Source organism: Bombina bombina, chromosome 1, assembly GCF_027579735.1.
Source record: "Bombina bombina isolate aBomBom1 chromosome 1, aBomBom1.pri, whole genome shotgun sequence".
Classification (NCBI taxonomy): Eukaryota; Metazoa; Chordata; class Amphibia; order Anura; family Bombinatoridae; genus Bombina; species Bombina bombina.
The window spans coordinates 596,450,868-596,472,722 of NC_069499.1; the positions used below are offsets into that span (position 1 = coordinate 596,450,868).

At 37.4% G+C, this 21,855-nt stretch overlaps 1 protein-coding gene across 4 annotated transcripts in view; it reads right to left on the reverse strand.

The window, feature by feature from the left end:
• COL18A1 (collagen type XVIII alpha 1 chain) overlaps positions 1 to 21,855 on the reverse strand; it is a 254,135-nt gene that overhangs the window by 55,926 nt on the left and 176,354 nt on the right. For all 4 annotated transcript variants that reach the window (XM_053698907.1, XM_053698903.1, XM_053698906.1 and 1 more), the window contains 3 exons: positions 19,170 to 19,253; positions 18,596 to 18,637; positions 17,362 to 17,497 (listed from right to left, as the gene is read on the reverse strand). In XM_053698907.1, the coding sequence (XP_053554882.1) occupies positions 17,362 to 17,497; positions 18,596 to 18,637; positions 19,170 to 19,253 (262 nt within the window). The remainder of the gene's footprint in view (positions 1 to 17,361; positions 17,498 to 18,595; positions 18,638 to 19,169; positions 19,254 to 21,855) is intronic.

Consider the following 21,855-nt stretch of genomic DNA (forward strand, 5'->3'; position numbering starts at 1 on the left):
AAGGGACATTCCAGTCAAAATTGGAATATACATGGATTCAGTTCAGATTTGTATAGAAGCATGTTTGTAATATACACGTATTAGCAAAAAATGCTTATAATAAAAGCTATAGCTGTTTCAAATGTGTATCTAAGTATGCACCGTGCACGGTGCTTGTACCATCTGGTAATGACTCCATTTGTTAATTGCTGACATGATACAAGCCCCACTGGTGCTCTGAGCAGCTGCAGCACATTCTAAATCAAAGTAAACATTAAGAAATATATTATGATTTACTTGTTTTATTGTCAAAGGGCACTTTGACAGTGTAGCCACTAACAGGGATAGGGAAGGTGTCCATACACGGACACTGGTGTCCATGACTGGCCCTTGCAGTGTCCACCAACCGTTTTGCGGTGTGGAGGGAGGACCCAGTGTGAGACTGTGAGTGTGTGTGACAGTGAGCAAGGGATCTATTTATGAATCTGCGGACAGAAATGATCCGCTATAGCAAATCATGTCTGCCGCACATCGATAAATGCCGACAGCATACGTTGTCGGCATTTATCATTGCACCAGCAGTTCTGGTGAACTGTTGGTGCAATGCCGCCCCCTGCATATTTGCAGCCAATCGGCTGCTAGCAGGGGGTGTCAATCAACCCGATGGTATTCGATCGGGCTGATTACTGTCCGCCACCTCACAGGTGGCGGATAAGTTAAGGAGCAGCGGTCTTAGGACCGCTGCTTCTTAACTCCCGCTTCAGACGGAACTGAAGCGGAGAGGGTCGGAAGCAGCATCCGCTGCTTCATAAATAGACCCCTAAGAGTGTTTGTGAAACGCTGAGGCTGTGAGACAGTGTGTGTGACAGTGTGCAAAAGAGTGAAACAGAGTGTGAGACTGTGAGAGTGTGTGTGACAGTGTAAGACTGCAAAAGTGTATTTGTGTGACTAAAGGTATGTGTAAGAGTGTGGGTGTGTGTATGAGACTGTGAGGGTGTGTGTGATAGTTTGTAATTGAATGTGTGTGTGTGAGAGACTATGAAGGTATGTGTGATAGTGTGTAAGGGGGTGTGGGTGTCAGACTGTGAGGATGTGATACCGTGCAATCGAGTGTGTGTGTGTGTATGTGTGTGAGAGACTGATCTAGCATAGCATTATGCTTATCCTATGCATTTTTTTTTTTTTTTAAATTAAAATAATTTTTATTGAGGTGAAACAACGTACAATCAGTGTATGACATTTCTACAGCTTATCATGTAACAAAATGCGCAAATATTACAAAATAACATACATACTGTAAAATATAGCGTCCCATAAACACTATTACAGAGTAATGTACAATACTAGGGAGAAGGATTATCTCAAAGTATATAGGTTCATATGGAAAGATAAGCCAATTATGTGGCACCTCATTTATTTTTTACTTATAGAGATGGTCATATATCCCCTTATAATTAGGCAACTGATACAGTTTTACAGGGGGATGTTAGTGGGGATATGGAAACAAAGAAGATAGGATTTCCAAGGATATATTTTCCTGTGCTTAACAAATAAGCGAGGTATGGGGGAGGGAAGCTGGCGAATATGTGCTGTAGGAGCCCATGTGACTATGAATGACGTAACCATAGGCAGGGTATGGGGGGAATGGGTTGGCACTACCAAATGCGAACATCAAATATCACATATAAATAATAGCCATTTAGGCTCTGACTATAAAGAATTATTACTTTGTTACCATTAATATACCACGGTTTAGGCATAGCCAGATAGCTAACACTTTGAGGAAGCATAGGTATAAATAGGGTTAACAAAGATGGGATCACTGCCCGTAAGAGCATAAGGGACCTAGTAAAATTTAAACCAGATGTATATGTGTAAATATGTACTCAATAATAGACCTTTTTTTTTTTTTAAAGACTTTATTTATTCTCACACAAAGATCATTTACAATTATCATTAAATAAGGAGGTCAACAATGTAATGACAGGGGAAAAAAATAAAAAAATAAAACACCAATATAGTTTCAATACATATCTTGCAAAAATAACATGAAACATATTTGTCTACATGTCAAAATTTAAACCCTTTTATATAATTATAAATGCTACGTGACCTTCCACAATACAGGTTGAGATATTTTCTAGTTAATAAAACAGATACAACACAACAGCACAAGACAAGACACCCAGCATACAAACAAAACACAACAAAACAATACACAACAAAACAATACAAAACACAACAAAACAATACAAAACTGGGCAAAACAAGACAAAACAAGCAGACAAAAAAAATAAAAAATATTTCTTCCCTCCTCTCCCTCAGCATCCCCCCCCCACCACCTACCATCCCCTAGCCCACCTCTCTAAAATTTGACACCCAAATCGGTGGGAATTCATTCAAGACTACCAAATCTGCAAAGCATTTGGAGCTAAGAAATGGGTTAAGAATATTTTTTTGTATAACAAGCGGGTAAGATTTAATTATTGGTAACCACGTATAAATAAATTTTGCTATTTTTTTCTCGGAAGCTAGTCTTTTGTAAAAAGACTCAAATATTATATGTGTTTGAATCTCTTTGAGGAATGCCCCCATAAAGGGCGCTGTATGGGCCAACCAATTTTTAATAATAAGGAATCTTGCTATTAATATAGAAATTTTAACCACGTACTGAAAATGCACTGTCATATCCTTTGATAATTCTAAGAAAAATATCTGCTCTGGAGATATTTGCAATGGTTCTTTAAATATCTGAGTAATCCAGTACTGTATTTTTTGCCATAACTGAAATATTTTAGGACAGAGCCAAAAGATATGTAGTATGTCGGCCTTAGGATACCGGCAGCGATTACAAACAAAAGACTGGTTAGGAAAAAAACGTGACATCTTAAAAGGTGTCAGATAATAATTATTAACAAGTTTAAAATGTGATTCTTTCCAGCTTGTAGGGATAACACATTTATCCAAGGAATCAAAACTATACTTAATGGTGTCCGCCTCGCACCCAGGAAATATCTTTATCCAACTATTGCATAAATTCTCTAACACAGGCAAGCTTTGTTTAGCTAACAAGAGATCATATAATAGAGAGATAGATGTATTACCAATTCTGAATTTATTAATACAGATGTTAAGGTCTACCCATTTATCCATCGCGTCCACGGAGGAACTCTGTTTGTAGTAAAAATGGGACAGCTGGAGATAAGCAAAGTCATTATTCCTATCCAAGCCATATTGATTAAAGAGAGCCTCTCGTGGAAGCATTTCCATATTTTCATTAAGCGCTTGAATTACATTAATAAGCCCCTTCTCTTCCCATACTCTAAACATTTTATATTGAGTCCCTGGTCTGAAGTCTGGATTCCCAATTATGGGTAAGAATTTTGAAAAATGTGGTTCAATTTGCAAAATATTACAGAACCTTTGCCAAGCTATAACAATATTTTTAATTGTAATCATTGATCTAACCTTAGATGTAAGAAACTTTAAGGTACAATGTAACATAGCTTTTAAAGCAAAAGGTTGTATAAGAAAACTTTCTAGATCAATAGTTGCAAAATTATTAGAGTCCGTAATCCAATCGAGCGCTATTTTAACTAAAGTAGCTAGATTATAAAATCGGAGATTGGGAAGTGCTAAGCCTGCTGCGTTGCACTTCTGCATTAGTTTGTTTAAGGAGATACAAGGTTTTTTCCCTCCCCATATAAACCTGGATACAGATCTTTGAAAGCCCTGTATATCTCTATTAGTAAGCAACAGAGGTAGATTCTGTAATGGATATAAAATATGTGGTAAAACAATTGATTTAATTAAATTGATTAGAGCGGAGATAGATAGAGGAAAAGAGGCCCAAAGCTCAAGATCTTTCTTTGCCTTCTCTAGAATTGGAGGGAAATTTAAATTATACCATTTTTGTGGATTTTTGTGCAGCATAATACCTAAATATCTAAAGGATTCTACTATTTTAAAAGGGTGAGATTGACAACTTGCCCTTAATTTATTTACCCACATAAGTTCACTTTTTTCGAAATTTATTTTATAGCCTGAGATAGAACTAAATTCAGCTAACATATATTGGATTAATGGAATAGTCTGTGGTGTATTCTTGCAGACTAAAAGCAGATCATCTGCATACAATAATACTTTCATCGTGTAATAGACCTTAGTTTATCTTATCCTAACAGTATAATACAGGATAATTACAGTTTTAACTTCCCTACATACATTGCTACCATAGTTTATATATAATAGAATAATATGGTCTCTAAGAGATCTTAATATTTGCATTGATGAGTCAAGTCTACAAGTGGTCAGTATAATCGATTACTTATGCCCATTAGTGAATAAGAGAACTGGGATAGTTTAAAATGCATGTATGTAAATGTACACTCAATAATAGACCCTACGCCAAGAAATTTAGGCCTAGATTTAGAGTTTGGCGGTAGCCGTCAAAACCAGCGTTAGAGGCTCCTAACGCTGGTTTTAGGCTACCGCCGGTATTTGGAGTCAGTGATTAAAGGGTCTAACGCTCACTTTTCAGCCGCGACTTTTCCATACCGCAGATCCCCTTACGTCAATTGCGTATCCTATCTTTTCAATGGGATCTTTCTAACGCCGGTATTTAGAGTCGTTTCTGAAGTGAGCGTTAGAGCTCTAACGACAAAACTCCAGCCGCCGAAAAAAAGCAGGAGTTAAGAGCTTTCTGGGCTAACGCCGGTTCATAAAGCTCTTAACTACTGTACCCTAAAGTACACTAACACCCATAAACTACCTATGTACCCCTAAACTGAGGTCCCCCCACATCGCCGACACTCTATTAAATTTTTTTAACCCCTAATCTGCCGACCGCCACCTACGTTATCCTTATGTACCCCTAATCTGCTGCCCCTAACACCGCCGACCCCTATATTATATTTATTAACCCCTAACCTGCCCCCCACAACGTCGCCTCCACCTGCCTACACTTATTAACCCCTAATCTGCCGAGCAGACCTGAGCGCTACTATAATAAAGTTATTAACCCCTAATCCGCCTCACTAACCCTATCATAAATAGTATTAACCCCTAATCTGCCCTCCCTAACATCGCCGACACCTAACTTCAATTATTAACCCCTAATCTGACGACAGGAGCTCACCGCTATTCTAATAAATGTATTAACCCCTAAAGCTAAGTCTAACCCTAACACTAACACCCCCCTAAATTAAATATAATTTTAATCTAACGAAATTAATTAACTCTTATTAAATAAATTATTCCTATTTAAAGCTAAATACTTACCTGTAAAAAAAATCCTAATATAGCTACAATATAAATTATAATTACATTGTAGCTATTTTAGGATTAATATTTATTTTACAGGCAACTTGGTAATTATTTTAACTAGGTACAATAGCTATTAAATAGTTAAGAACTATTTAATAGTTACCTAGTTAAAATAATAACAAAATTACCTGTAAAATAAGTCCTAACCTAAGTTATAATTAAACCTAACACTACTCTATCAATAAATTAATTAAATAAAATACCTACAATTACCTACAATAAAACCTAACACGACACTATCAATAAATAAATTAAATACAATTTCTACAAATAACTACAATTACATAAACTAACTAAAGTACAAAAAATAAAAAAGAACTAAGTTACAAAAAATAAAAAAATATTTACAAACATAAGAAAAATATTACAACAATTTTAAACTAATTACACCTACTCTAAGCCCCCTAATAAAATAACAAAGACCCCCAAAATAAAAAAATGCCCTACCCTATTCTAAATTAATAAATTTAAAAGCTCTTTTACCTTACCAGCCCTGAACAGGGCCCTTTGCGGGGCATGCCCCAAGAAAATCAGCTCTTTTGCCTGTAAAAAAAAACATACAATACCCCCCCCCCAACATTACAACCCACCACCCACATACCCCTAATCTAACCCAAACCCCCCTTAAATAAACCTAACACTAAGCCCCTGAAGATTTTCCTACCTTATCTTCACCATACCAGGTTCACCGATCCGTCCTGGCTCCGATATCTTCATCCAACCCAAGCGGGGGCTAGACATCCACTGAAGAAGTCCAGAAGAGGGTCCAAAGTCTTCCTCCTATCCGGCAAGAAGAGGACATCCGGACCGGCAAACATCTTCATCCAAGCGGCATCTTCGATCTTCTTCCATCTGGTGCGGAGCGGGTCCATGTTGAAGCAGCCGACGCGGATCCATCCTCTTCTTCCGGCGTCTCCCGACGAATGACGGTTCCTTTAAGGGACGTCATCCAAGATGGCGTCCCTCGAATTCCGATTGGCTGATAGGATTCTATCAGCCAATCGGAATTAAGGTAGGAATATTCTGATTGGCTGATGGAATCAGCCAATCAGAATCAAGTTCAATCCGATTGGCTGATCCAATCAGCCAATCAGATTGAGCTCGCATTCTATTGGCTAATCGGAACATTGTAGTTATTTGTAGAAATTGTATTTAATTTATTTATTGATATTGTAGTGTTAGGTTTTATTGTAGGTAATTGTAGGTATTTTATTTAATTAATTTATTGATAGTGTAGTGTTATAACTTAGGTTAGGACTTATTTTACAGGTAATTTTGTTATTATTTTAACTAGGTAACTATTAAATAGTTCTTAACTATTTAATAGCTATTGTACCTAGTTAAAATAATTACCAAGTTGCCTGTAAAATAAATATTAATCCTAAAATAGCTACAATGTAATTATAATTTATATTGTAGCTATATTAGGATTTTTTTTACAGGTAAGTATTTAGCTTTAAATAGGAATAATTTATTTAATAAGAGTTAATTAATTTCGTTAGATGTAAATTATATTTAAGTTAGGGGGGTGTTAGTGTTAGGGTTAGACGTAGCTTTAGGGGTTAATCCATTAATTATAGTAGCGATGAGCTCCGGTCGTCAGATTAGGGGTTAATAATTGAAGTTAGGTGTCGGCGATGTTAGGGAGGGCAGATTAGGGGTTAATACTATTTATGATAGGGTTAGTGAGGCGGATTAGGGGTTAATAACTTTATTATAGTAGCGCTCAGGTCCGCTCGGCAGATTAGGGGTTAATAAGTGTAGGCAGGTGTCGGCGACGTTGAGGGGGGCAGATTAGGGGTTAATAAATATAATATAGGGGTCGGCGGTGTTAGGGGCAGCAGATTAGGGGTACATAAGGATAACGTAGGTGGCGGCGCTTTGCGGTCGGCAGATTAGGGGTTAATTATTGTAAGTAGCTGGCGGCGACGTTGTGGGGGGCAGGTTAGGGGTTAATAAATATAATATAGGGGTCGGCAGTGTTAGGGGCAGCAGATTAGGGGTACATAGGTATAATGTAGGTAGCGGCGGTTTACGGAGCGGAAGATTAGGGGTTAATAATATAATGCAGGGGTCAGCGATAGCGGGGGCGGCAGATTAGGGGTTAATAAGTGTAAGGGTAGGGGTGTTTAGACTCGGGGTACATGTTAGAGTGTTAGGTGCAGACGTAGGAAGTGTTTCCCCATAGGAAACAATGGGGCTGCGTTAGGAGCTGAACGCTGCTTTTTTGCAGGTGTTAGGTTTTTTTTCAGCTCAAACAGCCCCATTGTTTCCTATGGGAGAATCGTGTACGAGCACGTTTTTGAGGCTGGCCGCGTCCGTAAGCAACTCTGGTATCGAGAGTTGCATTTGCGGTAAAAATGCTCTACGCTCCTTTTTTGGAGCCTAACGCAGCATTTTTTTGGACTCTCGATACCAGAGTTAATTTTATGGTGCGGCCAGAAAAAAGCCTGCGTAGCGTTAACAGCCCATCTACCGCCAAACTCCAAATCTAGGCCATAGTGACCTGAGAAGACCTCCATAAAATATGTTTGTTATTCCCAAGATGAACCAACACTAGGTCCATATCTAAATCCTGGATAGTATTAGGCAATAAAGGGTCTGAAAAGTAAGTTTGGTTGCATTGTGCAATACAATTACTTTATGCTGTCCCAGCCGTAGACAACCTGTTATATATGTAAAATGAATCAAGACTACCAAACTATGTACAACTCAATGCCAACCTGAAGTAGTATTTGCTATGGACACAATCCAGGTAATAGCATAGTTTACCCTAGGAATAAACCTGTAACTCAGATGAGACTGTATATGGGGTCAGGGAGGAGTATATAGTTTAAGAACACATAAGTACCTAAGTCCTATTTAGAGGCAGAGGCCATAGGGTAGTGACCACCACTATCATTTTAAATCTACAAATGGTCTGAAAACTCTGCTACAACATGGCTTTAAAAAATATAAAAAAAAAAGAGCGCTGTTGGTTAACCTGTTATCTTCACTTATTAATCTGGCCACATAGTTTCTAGTATGAAGTAGAGGGAAACAAAGATTGTTCACAAAAATAGATTGTGCAACCAGTTATCATATACAAAGAGTACGAAAACATTGGAGTAACCATCACACAATACACTGCAGTTGCTTAGAAGTAGGAGCACTGAATGCAAAAATAAAGAAACAATTTGAAGCACTTAACTTTATTTAGAAAGCCAGGGTGACAATGTTCTGAATTAAGGTCCTATATACCAATAATTAAACACAATTGGCCACACACAGTACATAATATCTATATGAACAAGTAAATAAACAATGTAACAGCTTTAGAACCTAAAGGTTCCTATCATGAGTAGCCCATTTCACAATATGCTATTCTCCCATCAGGGCTGATTATGGAGCCTGCCTATTTGCACGTATCCCTAGCGGGATTCAAAGTCCAGTAAAGTTAAGTGGTAGAAATAACATTATTATGTAGAGAGTAACGTATTGAACCAACATACATGTTGTTTATAAGCAGCCTGCCATGCAATGTAGGTAGACCAGCGTCAATGGTATAAATTAACCCACTCCTGCTTTACAGGGCTTTTGTGAAGCGTGTGTGGGTAAAGTCACTACAGAGTATGTACAGTCAGCTGGATAGAACAAGGCTGGTTTGTGAGATTTGACCAGGGAGCAATGCTGTGGAAAGGGGCTTGCTTGTAGAAGATACTCCCATAACTTCGGGGCTAGGCCCATATGTCCACCGAGCTTCCGGAATAGTCCCCCATCATTGTTTGCCGGGGAACCCCTCTTATCGCTCGGTTTCTCACGGGTTGCGTCTACCCTTAGCTGAACATCTCGGGGAGTCTTGCTGCCTCCCGATCTACTGTCAGTGTGGCTAGCTACATGGGCCTTCTCCTTTATTGGCTCTCCGCCCTCTCCTACCCATGTTGCCGTAAGCTCCAGAGCACAGCTCATCATTAAAGGGGTTTGGCTGGCAGATGCTGACATATGTGTAGTTTCCCATTGCCGCTTCAGGGCTAGGTCCTTGTCCAAGGCTGTCAGGAAGCCTCAATGGTATGTTCTGTGTAGCAGCGTCATTCCACCATCGAATAGGGTAGCGGGGACATCAGAAGGCAATATAGGTTCTAGATCTTTGGTTAATTTAACCTCCGCTACTGTCTCCTCCACTGCTGCCCGGGTTCCATTAGTCTCAGCAGTCTTAAGCCGCACAGTAGATTCTGGAACCGGCTCCCATATCTGTGTCTCGCGTCGTCCAGCTTCTATCATGGGGTCAGCAGCATGTACAGTAACTACTAAGATTAATCCCTGTTTCAGTTCTAGAAACTGGTTATGTATGACGTCTAGCAGTGTGATCTCACAGCTAGTTAGTTCCATCATTATGTCTCCACGTGGAGTGGAGAATGGGCGTTCCTCGGCAGACTCAGTGCAGGGCTCCATAGAATAATGTGCTTATCCTCTGTCGGCATTGTCGCTTACTTCCTGAGCTGTGCACTCCAGTACTATGGACTAGTAGATCCTCATTTTATCCGATTTAAACCGAGCTGGACGGTCAAATAAGTAGGTAATTGTAAAATATAGCCGGAGCTATAGTATTGTGCGACCGTTCCCCCATCCCATGCATTTTTAAACTCCTTCCCTGTCTCTACCACTTCTGCTGGATGGCTTTTCCACGATGCATCCACTACCCTCTCGGTAAATAGAGTGTTTTTTGATGTCTTTAATTTGAAATATACCTTAATGTCCTTCACTAAGGTCTGTATTTTGGAAAATGTCCACCACAGTCTTGGTAGTGCCTATCCCTGGCCACTGTCTCTCGTGACATAAGGGAGCTACAATTATAAAATTTACATTCTGCTGTCACATGATTTTTGCAGCAAAACTCCTCTACTGAGCAGTGAGCATGTGCAAAAAACTGACTGGAGCTAGTTCATGTGTCTCCTAGCTGCTCCTTCTCCTTCCTGTGGAGACCACAGTCGCCTTTTGGGACTGTGGCAGGAAGTAATAGACCCGCACCATGAAGCTAAAAATTAAAACGTATTGGGCTAGATAACAAGTAAAGTGCTAATTTAACTTGCGCCTGAAAAGTCGCAAATTTGCTTGAGGTAGCACTTTGAACTAAGCAAAACTAACCAGAGGTCAGACCTCGTGTTAATTAAATAATGTCCTCCAACTGCCGCCAAAATAAAGTGTATAGTTCCCTTCATAAAATAAAATAAAAAATAGTAGCATCTTTATTTTTTAATAAACAAACCACACAAAGCAGTTACAAGGGGTTAAAGTGAGGGGATGTGGGGTGTTAGAAATAAATAAAACGGTATTGAAAAGTGCCTTTACATTGCGGTCTATGGGGACTATGTTTATACTGTTAATATATATGTATATACACATATAAACATATAAATATATATGTATATATTCATATATATTTAAAATTTTCTGCCCAATGCTGTGCTACTTACCCCCTGTGCTGCGTTTAGTTCTTTGCCGTGTCTCACAGCATGAGTATGAGGCTCCCATTGGAGCCTATGGAAGTGCACTCTTGTGAGCGTAATGCTTCCAGGCAATGCGAACGTGAGGTTGCATTCTCATTGTGCTTAACTTGTAATACCAGCACACATTTGCATTGCGCTGGTATTACTGAGTGGAGCACAAATATTGTGCTAGCAAAAGTTCAATTTACGCTCCACTCGTCATCTAGGCCACTATGTTTACCTCCAGTTATTTTTGTTGTGTTTCGTTTGAGCAATGTCTACACTGAAAAGTGAACAAGAAAGGACTAAAGATGTACAGTATATGTATATCTCTGGCGATATCTGACATGTATATAATAATAATATAATAAAGAAAAAACAAAAACGGCAAACCCTTTAAAACTGATGAATAATACATATTGTAATAAGTTATATTAAGTATAAGCCCCTATTTAGTTATTTTAATGACAACAATGAAACTGGCTGTTTTATATGTCTTTAAGGCCAGGTACCACTCCACTGTAAGAAGGGGGAACATTTTATTTTTATTATTTTCAAATAAAATAATATAGTAGGAAGACAACCTTGTCTTTTTTCTGTATTAGTATTTCATTTTCTCAACCAAACAATTGTTATTGAAAAATGCCACTGGCATTATAATTTTCAGTAAATGCAAAGATTTTGTGCCAAACATCTCACAGACTTGGGCACTCCCTGAGCACATGTGTAGTCTGGGGAAGATGAGCATTAATGACAATGGTCTTGTGTTAAATCTAATCTTGGCGCAGTCTTGAGAGCAGCCACATTTCAATAAATAGAGATATAGTAAGAGATTTTAAATTTCTTTTTTTTTTTTTTAAATATAACAAAAAAGATGTTGTGTGATTTGTGAGGGGGTAGTACAGACGGTTTACTCAGTCTATAACTATGAGAGTTATTTAGTCAGAGAGCAACTGTACAATAAAATAAAGAGATCTTTTGTCCCACTCCTTTTTATATAGCAGTCTAGGGTATTGTCTGTGAGTTGTTTGCTCTTAGGAGAGAAACAAAAGAAGGACAAAAAAATATTAGGCAGTAGCTAAAGAAATAAATGTCAGTTTTATCACCAAACTTCCTTTCTATGGTTTAACACAGCATAATCTGAGCTAGTAATTAAATGGGATCAAATCAGGTTCCCAATTACTCCCAAACTGCATCTTCCCAGGGACTGAATTATGTGTTCTCTCTTCCTTGTGAGACAAATAGTTCAATGATACTAAGGAACAAAAAAACAAATTTTCCCCAAAACGTAGACAGTAAACAGACCAGCAAAGCAAGAAAACGTTGTCCCTGTCATCTTAGTCATTTTATAGTTATATTAGGCAAACTAGATTTATATGGCTATATTAGGTAAACTCACCTCACCATTCTGCATGGTTTGCAGCAGATTTGTCTACCGATTTACAGCCTTTTAATCAGTCTCTAGCTAAGGGTCGATTCTCTAAAGCTCTTCAGATTAGACGTGGTTTTTCACGCTCACTCTCCCAGGGGCTGCCATGGTGGAATTATTGTAAAAAAAAAAAGGGACTGTCCCTGAGAGTGGTGTGACGGCTCCTATATAAAGTAATGGAGCTTGTTGTTAAAGGACACTTTGCTTCATAGAGTGAAGTTAGCAGGGAACAGGAAGGGGGGGGGGGACTTTAAAAATGAAATCCTGCAGCTAATATAAATGACATTACGCTGATCTCTGCGTAAAGCATCATACAATTACTTCTATTTTCGAATTTCATTTTATATACACCCCTCCTGGAACCCACATGTTCAGCTCATTTTGCACAAGAAAACAACAATTATGTTTTGTATTTTGTACTTATAAGTACGAATGCTTATGGGTTTTTTTGCACATCCAGTGTACTTAAATTACGATTTATGCTGTGCATATTTAATACAATTTATTTTTATGTAATTTACAAACAAATTTTAAATTTTTGATAAAATACGATTTTTGCTGAAGAATTTTGTTACGACTTTTGCTGCATCTTAAAGGGATATGAAAGCCAATTTTTAAATTGGGTTTCATATCCCAATATCAACATTCCAATGTTCTACACAAAACAAAATATGTTCCATGTATCTTTAGATATATATATATATATATATATATATATATATATATATATATATATATATATATATATATATATATATATATAATCATGTATATATATATATATATATATATATAAATATTTATTTTTTTACCAAAAAAAGATATATGTAGAAATATTTATTTATGAATAAATAGAACATATTCTTGTATGTGAAGAACATTGGAATGTGAAATATTCATATTTCTCCATTGACTTCTATAGGGGAATATGTGAACACGTACACAATATTCTAAGTTCGTTTTTTGGGGCTCGTTGGGTCAGCATGCAAGGGAATACAATTTACTTTCAACTCATAAAATGAATGCAACCCGACAAGCACAAAAAACAAATTTCTAACGCAGTTAATGCTCGAGCGGGAGAGTTAAATAGTGCTCCACTCATAATCTGGCCCTAAGTGTTTAATGTTCCTTTAATATCTACAATATCTAGAAAAAGTCTCTCTGACCCTCTGTTGTAATATCAGTCAGGATTGCTCTTGAGTAATTTCTTATTCTAAGAACTTGAAATTCACCCTGCTGACTAACTGTGCTACATATATGTCTCTAATTGGATTTATCTAATTACAACTGCAAAACAATGCACTTTTTAGTAACTCTAAGACATTGCCTAGCCTTGTTGTCTGTGGACTAAAGCCCGGATTGGCTCCTCCAAACAAATGGTGGGTGGAGTTTGGCTATTAAAAAATGGCTGCAGTAAAAAGTTGTTAATGTGTGTTTAAAAAAATGAAGACTTGAAATATGATTCTATTGTAACACAACAAACATGTCTTGTAATTACAAGGCAATCGAAAATGGCTGTTAAACGTATGTATCTCTACACACTTGAATAATTTCTAAAAGGATATGTGAGATATCAGCCCTTCTCATTGGCAAGCAATAGAACTTCTTTTGAAGAGTAGTAGCGTGACTAATTTAGGATTAGGGAACATTAATAGCCCATATAAATGTATCAGGACCAAGCTTCTTAGACAATGCACACGTGCCCCACAAAAACACTGCTTTTACCTTAAATTGAATTGTATATTGTTCAAAAATATTTTTCTCACATATTTCCAGATGGCACTTCTAGCTCCTAAAATAGATTATGTCAACATTCAATAAATAACATTAAATAAAGGAACTTTCAAATGTTTAGGTGCTTCAGTAGTACCTCAAATTGAAACATTTCCTAAGCTATTTGGAGCAGGGTCCTCCTCCTTCTGTACTAGTTTTGTTTAATCTGTAATGTATTTAATTCTGTAATGTATTTAATTCTGTAATGTATTTATCACAAATCATTGTCACTGTATACCGTTCACTAATCTTTCTCATTGTGCCTAGTTATTAGAAACCATCCTCACATATCAACCTTGCAGGTTTTGTAGCCTCAGTTTGTATGACAATTGGTAAACTCATAGTTCCAATTGCAGTAGCAACAGTCTTGGGTCATATTTGTACAAGTATCTCTCACATAGAGAAACTGATTAAATTGTGCTCCTTTAGCAAATAAGACGCTACAAAAACAGAATTTATGTTTACCTGATAAATTACTTTCTCCAACGGTGTGTCCGGTCCACGGCGTCATCCTTACTTGTGGGATATTCTCTTCCCCAACAGGAAATGGCAAAGAGCCCAGCAAAGCTGGTCACATGATCCCTCCTAGGCTCCGCCTACCCCAGTCATTCGACCGACGTTAAGGAGGAATATTTGCATAGGAGAAACCATATGGTACCGTGGTGACTGTAGTTAAAGAAAATAAATTATCAGACCTGATTAAAAAAACCAGGGCGGGCCGTGGACCGGACACACCGTTGGAGAAAGTAATTTATCAGGTAAACATAAATTCTGTTTTCTCCAACATAGGTGTGTCCGGTCCACGGCGTCATCCTTACTTGTGGGAACCAATACCAAAGCTTTAGGACACGGATGAAGGGAGGGAGCAAATCAGGTCACCTAAATGGAAGGCACCACGGTTTGCAAAACCTTTCTCCCAAAAATAGCCTCAGAAGAAGCAAAAGTATCAAACTTGTAAAATTTGGTAAAAGTGTGCAGTGAAGACCAAGTCGCTGCCCTACATATCTGATCAACAGAAGCCTCGTTCTTGAAGGCCCATGTGGAAGCCACAGCCCTAGTGGAATGAGCTGTGATTCTTTCGGGAGGCTGCCGTCCGGCAGTCTCGTAAGCCAATCTGATGATGCTTTTAATCCAAAAAGAGAGAGAGGTAGAAGTTGCTTTTTGACCTCTCCTTTTACCGGAATAAACAACAAACAAGGAAGATGTTTGTCTAAAATCCTTTGTAGCTTCTAAATAGAATTTTAGAGCGCGAACAACATCCAAATTGTGCAACAAACGTTCCTTCTTTGAAACTGGTTTCGGACACAGAGAAGGTACGATAATCTCCTGGTTAATGTTTTTGTTAGAAACAACTTTTGGAAGAAAACCAGGTTTAGTACGTAAAACCACCTTATCTGCATGGAACACCAGATAAGGAGGAGAACACTGCAGAGCAGATAATTCTGAAACTCTTCTAGCAGAAGAAATTGCGAAAAAACATGAAGGAATTGTTCAAAATTCACCAAATTTTCACCACAGTGTCTTAAAGCCTTAAAAGTATTGCACACCAAATTTGGAAGCTTTAACCCTTAAAATAACGGAACCGGAGCCGTTTTGAACTTTAACCCCTTTACAGTCCCTGGTATCTGCTTTGCTGAGACCCAACCAAGCCCAAAGGGGAATACGATACCAAATGACGCCTTCAGAAAGTCTTTTCTAAGTATCAGAGCTCCTCTCACATGCGACTGCATGCCATGCCTCTCAAAAACAAGTGCGCAACACCGGCGCGAAAATGAGGCTCTGCCTATGCTTTGGGAAAGCCCCTAAAGAATAAGGTGTCTAAAACAGTGCCTGCCGATATTATTATATCAAAATACCCAAATAAAATGATTCCTCAAGGCTAAATATGTGTTAATAATGAATCGATTTAGCCCAGAAAAAGTCTACAGTCTTAATAAGCCCTTGTGAAGCCCTTATTTACGATCGTAATAAACATGGCTTACCGGATCCCATAGGGAAAATGACAGCTTCCAGCATTACATCGTCTTGTTAGAATGTGTCATACCTCAAGCAGCAAGAGACTGCTCACTGTTCCCCCAACTGAAGTTAATTGCTCTCAACAGTCCTGTGTGGAACAGCCATGGATTTTAGTGACGGTTGCTAAAATCATTTTCCTCATACAAACAGAAATCTTCATCTCTTTTCTGTTTCTGAGTAAATAGTACATACCAGCACTATTTCAAAATAACAAACTCTTGATTGAATAATAAAAACTACAGTTAAACACTAAAAAACTCTAAGCCATCTCCGTGGAGATGTTGCCTGTACAACGGCAAAGAGAATGACTGGGGTAGGCGGAGCCTAGGAGGGATCATGTGACCAGCTTTGCTGGGCTCTTTGCCATTTCCTGTTGGGGAAGAGAATATCCCACAAGTAAGGATGACGCCGTGGACCGGACACACCTATGTTGGAGAAAATGTTACCTTATTTGCTCATCATGTTCACCTGCAATTCCCCTGCTTCCCCTCCTCCAATTAAATTCACCGCTCACACACACTCTGGACTAAAACATAATTGCTGTGTCCAATATTAATGATAACAGTACCATGTGGTCTTTTTATGCACCCATAAACCACAAATGCAGCCCTTTTTCTCCTATCAATGCTAAGTTTTTTTCTTTATTGGATACTGAAAATTAAGTACACGGATACATATCGTTTTCAACTTAAACATGATAATAATGTATAGTAATAGAGTTTCCACATAAGGGTATACAGTAAGATAACCTATGACTGCTTTTTAACCTTTCATCATTTTATTCTTATTTTTAACACAGTGTACAACATTATGGGATACATTTAGAGATATAAAAATAAAGTAATTTAAAAACTATAATAATTATAACATTTTTAGGTATTTTATGGTAAATGGAAGTAAAACATATATCCCACCTGCAATCAATTCTTGTTCACAAAAAAAATCAAATAACTAAGTAGCTTTAATTATTGTCATTTTACTGACTGGATGTACTTACATATCAACGCTACAGGATTAAAAAAAATGAGAAAGACAAATCAGCTAAGAAATGTCTAGATTTTAAGAGATTCTTAACCTTGTTGATGCTACTAGAGAGCTAGGAGTAAACAAAGAACAACACATATGTGTTTTTATAGAAGGAAAACGTGCAACAAATTGTGATCAAAATATATGAGATTATCTTACTGAAAAAATAACCACCTATCTCTTCTCTTCCTTTTTCAGCTATAACAAGGACTATACCAAACATTACTGCCGATTTACTGCTATTGTTGTCACAGCAGCACTAGGAACATGCAGATATATCTATATTACATGATATATACCTTAGGCAACAGAAAAAACATTTGTATATTATTTATCATATAAGTGTACCTGTTGATACTGATCCTGTTTCTATCTGAACCCTATGAGAGATCTGCTCTTTGGCGACACTCTTTATTTCAACAGACGGCTTCTGAATGGGAGGGACAGTGATTGGTGCTTGGACAGGAGGTGGAGTTACCTGATACTAAAATGAATAATATAGAAAACAATTCATTATAGAAGATATGACACAGAAACAGTGATATATAATGACATGGCTGGTATGGGAGATAATGTTGGTATGGGAACTACTATGCTATAGGATGAGCAGTTGCCTGGAATATGCATCCAGGTACAGAGTAAGCATGGGATTTATGCCACAAGAAAAGACATGCATGTATCTGCAGCATCATACTTATCATTATGGGAAGAAGATATAACAAAAATGATGTCACACAAAATCAGTGAAAGGGTCAGTATGGGAGCTGTGCAATAGGAGGATACTCATACAACATACAGAGGGACACAGGGATAGTTTGGTTGCTGAGTAAGGAAGAGGAGGTCACATTAAATATGCCTATAGTGACAGGATTACTAAATGCTACTGAAATATTAATGGCAACATTTAATATAAATTGATTTAAAGAGACATGAAACACAAAATATTTCTTTCAGGATTTAGACAGCGAATACAATTTTAAACAAAATACAGATTTAATTCTATTATTTAATTTGCTTCATTCTTCGGATATCTTTTTTTGAAGAAATAGCAATGCGCATGAGTGAGCCAATCACACGGGGCATCTATGTGCAGCCACTAATCAGCAGCTGCTGAGCCTATTTAGATATGCTTTTAAACAAAGGATATCAAGAGAATGAAGCAAATTAGATAATAGAAGTAAATTGAAAAGTTGTTTAAAAATTCAAGCTCTTTCTAAATCACGGAAGAGAAAAATTTGGGTTTCATGTCTCTTTAATGAGAATTTGTGTAACAAACATAGATACAGTGTAATGTTAGCTGATTTTAGCTTGATATTGTCTGTTTTGCCAGTAAAATCAGCCTGGTGGTGAGCCCATTAAATGGGTACTAGGGAGAATACTGATTCATATACAGGGGCAGCACCAGTGCAGGAGCTGGGGCTCAGGTAAGTAACCTATTACATAGGTACACTGAGAGAATCAATATAAGAAGCAGAGAAATCATGTGATACAAACATTCAGTGAAAGAGTCAGTATACAGATATAAGACAGATCCATACCCAGCATATTCACATATCCCTTTACACACTCGTCAGTGACTTACCACCTCCTTTTCTGGAATGCCGCTTCCAAAGTCTCCAGAGATCTGCATGAGTGAAATCAATAGTGAAGATCAAGTATATTGAGTTTGGAAGCACCTGCTCAGTGTAACATGGTCCTCTTCACCTGACCACTGTATCTAGGGCTCATATTAATCATTGTGAGTTCTCTTATAAATGGCTTCAGGATAGCGATTACATTCAATTCGTCCAAATTTATTTTTAAGAAGTATTTAGCATTTCATGCATTGGGCTAATATCGTCTTATAATGACAAGTAGTACACATCTTACTTTTTGTGCAATCAATTTATTACAAAACACTATATTTTCATGAATTTCTATAAATATTATTTTGTGAAAACAGCGCATTAAATGAGGCTTCTATCGGTGCCCAGTATCTGTGCCCAGTATCTATCAGTGTTGAGGGCAGCTTGATTTATGAAAGCAATACAGAACCATGCAGCAACTGGTACTCATAGAGAAGGCTGCCTTGAAGCTTTAGTATCTAAGCTACACAGGATCCAGTGTTAAATTAATCTGTTTCTTATTACCGACTGGCTATCTCGGTTTGAACTTACCCCATCAGAATCGTCTCCTTCCTCCTCACATTGGTGCTCTGCTGCCCGGGGATCACTCTTGATTTTCAGTTCGGCTATTACACCCTAAAACAGAGGTACATTAGGTTGGTGCAGTTACACTGGCTATTGTATAGTAGGGTGGGATCTGGCCTCTACATTACTATGGAAGAGATGACATCTGACAGCCATATACCCATTCACAGAGCTAGATTTCATTACAGTTGTAAAGATAAGACGTGAAATTGGATCTACCCCAGAATGGTTCTGGAACATTAAAGTCATTTTTACATATATGCAATATGTCTGTGTGTGATTAAGCCCTGCGTATAAAAAATGCTTACAAATACATGTGTAAAACTTGAAAAAAGCTTTTCTTTGGTGTGGAAAACTTGGAACTGCAAGTATCAAGCCACCTCTGTGCAGCATGTAGAAGGCTCAGGGTTCAGAATTCCATGGAATGTACTGAACTAGAGCATCTTTCTGGGGGCAAAACTACAACTTTACATTAAAATCCTTTTTTTTTCACATTTAAATTACAGGAATAAATCATTAAAGGAAAATGTGTTATTGCACTATTGCTTGCATATCTCTATGTGATTAACCCCTGCAAAGGAGTCAAACACATCAGAAATGTTAGCTCCAGGGCAGCAATGCACTACTGGGAGCTAGCTAAACACATCTGGAGAGCCAATAACAAGAGGCATATAAGTGCAGCCACCAATTATCAACTGGCTCCCAATAATGCATTGCTGCGCCTGAGCCTACATAGCTATGCTTATCAACAAAGGATAACTTTGATAGCAAAAAGTAAATTTAAAAGTCTCTTAAAAATGCATAAATCCTATCCCTATCTGAACGATTAATATTGATTTGATGTCCCTTTATGGTTAACTGCCAAGTTTTGTGCTATGAATAACTAGAATGGATTGCAATATATATGTATTTATTTGCTTGTTTTTTTCTGTTAAATACATTGCTTTTGCTGTAAAAAGTATTATAGTTATAAACATACCCACCAATCAATAAACATACCCACCAATCGACAAACATACTCACCAATCAATAAACATTCCCACTAACTGATAAACATACCCACCAATCAATATACATTTCCACCAATCAATATACATACCCACTAATTGATAAACATACCCACTAATTGATAAACATACCCGCTAATCGATAAACGTACCCACCAATCAATAAACATACCCATCAATCGATATACATACCCACCAATCGATAAACATACCCACCAATCTATAAACATACCCACCAATCTATAAACATGCCCACCAATCTATAAACATACCCACCAATCTATAAACATGCCCACCAATCTATAAACATACCCACCAATCTATAAACATGCCCACCGATCGATAAACATACCCACCAATCAATAAACATACCTACCAATCACCAATCAATAAACATACCCACCAATCAATCAATATACATACCCACCAATTGATAAACATATCCACCAATCAAAAAAACATACCCACCAATCAAAAAAACATACCCACCAATCAATAAACATACTCAGCAATCGATAAACATACCCACTAATCAATAAACATACCCACCAATCGATAAACATACCCAGCAATCGACAAACAAACCCACCAATCAATAAACATGCTCGCCAATCAATAAACATACCCACCAATCAATAAACATACCTACTAATCAATAAACATACCCACCAATCGATAAATATACCCACCAATCAATAAACATACCCAGCAATCGATAAACATACCCACCAATCAATGTATATGTATAGTTTGAAGCAAGTTTTTTTTTTTCTCACATTGTGCACTTGCAGTGTGCAGCCACAAGAGGGCTTCCATTTGTACTGATTAACTCATTACATTTACTGAGCAGGGTCACTGAAGAACACACTGACTAGTTTACCAATGGTTAGATTTTTTTTTAACATGATTTTACAAATAAACAAGTAATCTTTCCAGAGTTTTTCTTCTTTTCTTATCAATTTGGATAGAAAACTGACAATTAGCCAAGCACACTGAGGCAAAAGTTACTATAAAAATATAGCTTTTATTCATTTGAAAACAAAACTTCCATCAAAACAAATAGCTACTTACATAAGAACTTGTGTATATTAATGTTTACAGGACTATTAATCTGTAAGCCCATAGAGTTGCCAACTTTATCATGAGGTGCCTCAAGGTTTAAAAAATGTAGACTGCATGGCTTCAAAATGAGGTCAAGCAACATAAAATGGCAGGTGTGGGCCAGAACGATGCCTGCTTTTCTCTAGCAAGGATTAGAGAGAAACAATTGACAAATTGGGAAAAGGTATTTTTTCTGGGGGGTTTTCTGGGAAAATTGAAAAACATATGGAGTATATAATATGTTCTTTGACATTGTGTTCATATATTTAGACCTCCAATATTATTTATAAAAACTATATTACATGAAGATTTTTATGAAAGACTTGTGAGACTTTATGTAAAGTCCACTCTCAAATCATTTCAATTATGGTACCCTGAAGACATGAAAATACTTGAATACAGTTTAAATACTGAAATAAAATACTATGGAGCAATTCTCAAATAAAAGAGAAATATGCATTTCTGTCTCTAGGGGGCACTGCAGGGAAAAAGGTTTCAGTTTATTTTGCTTCTAGGCTCTATCTTGTTGGTATAGTTGGTAGAGC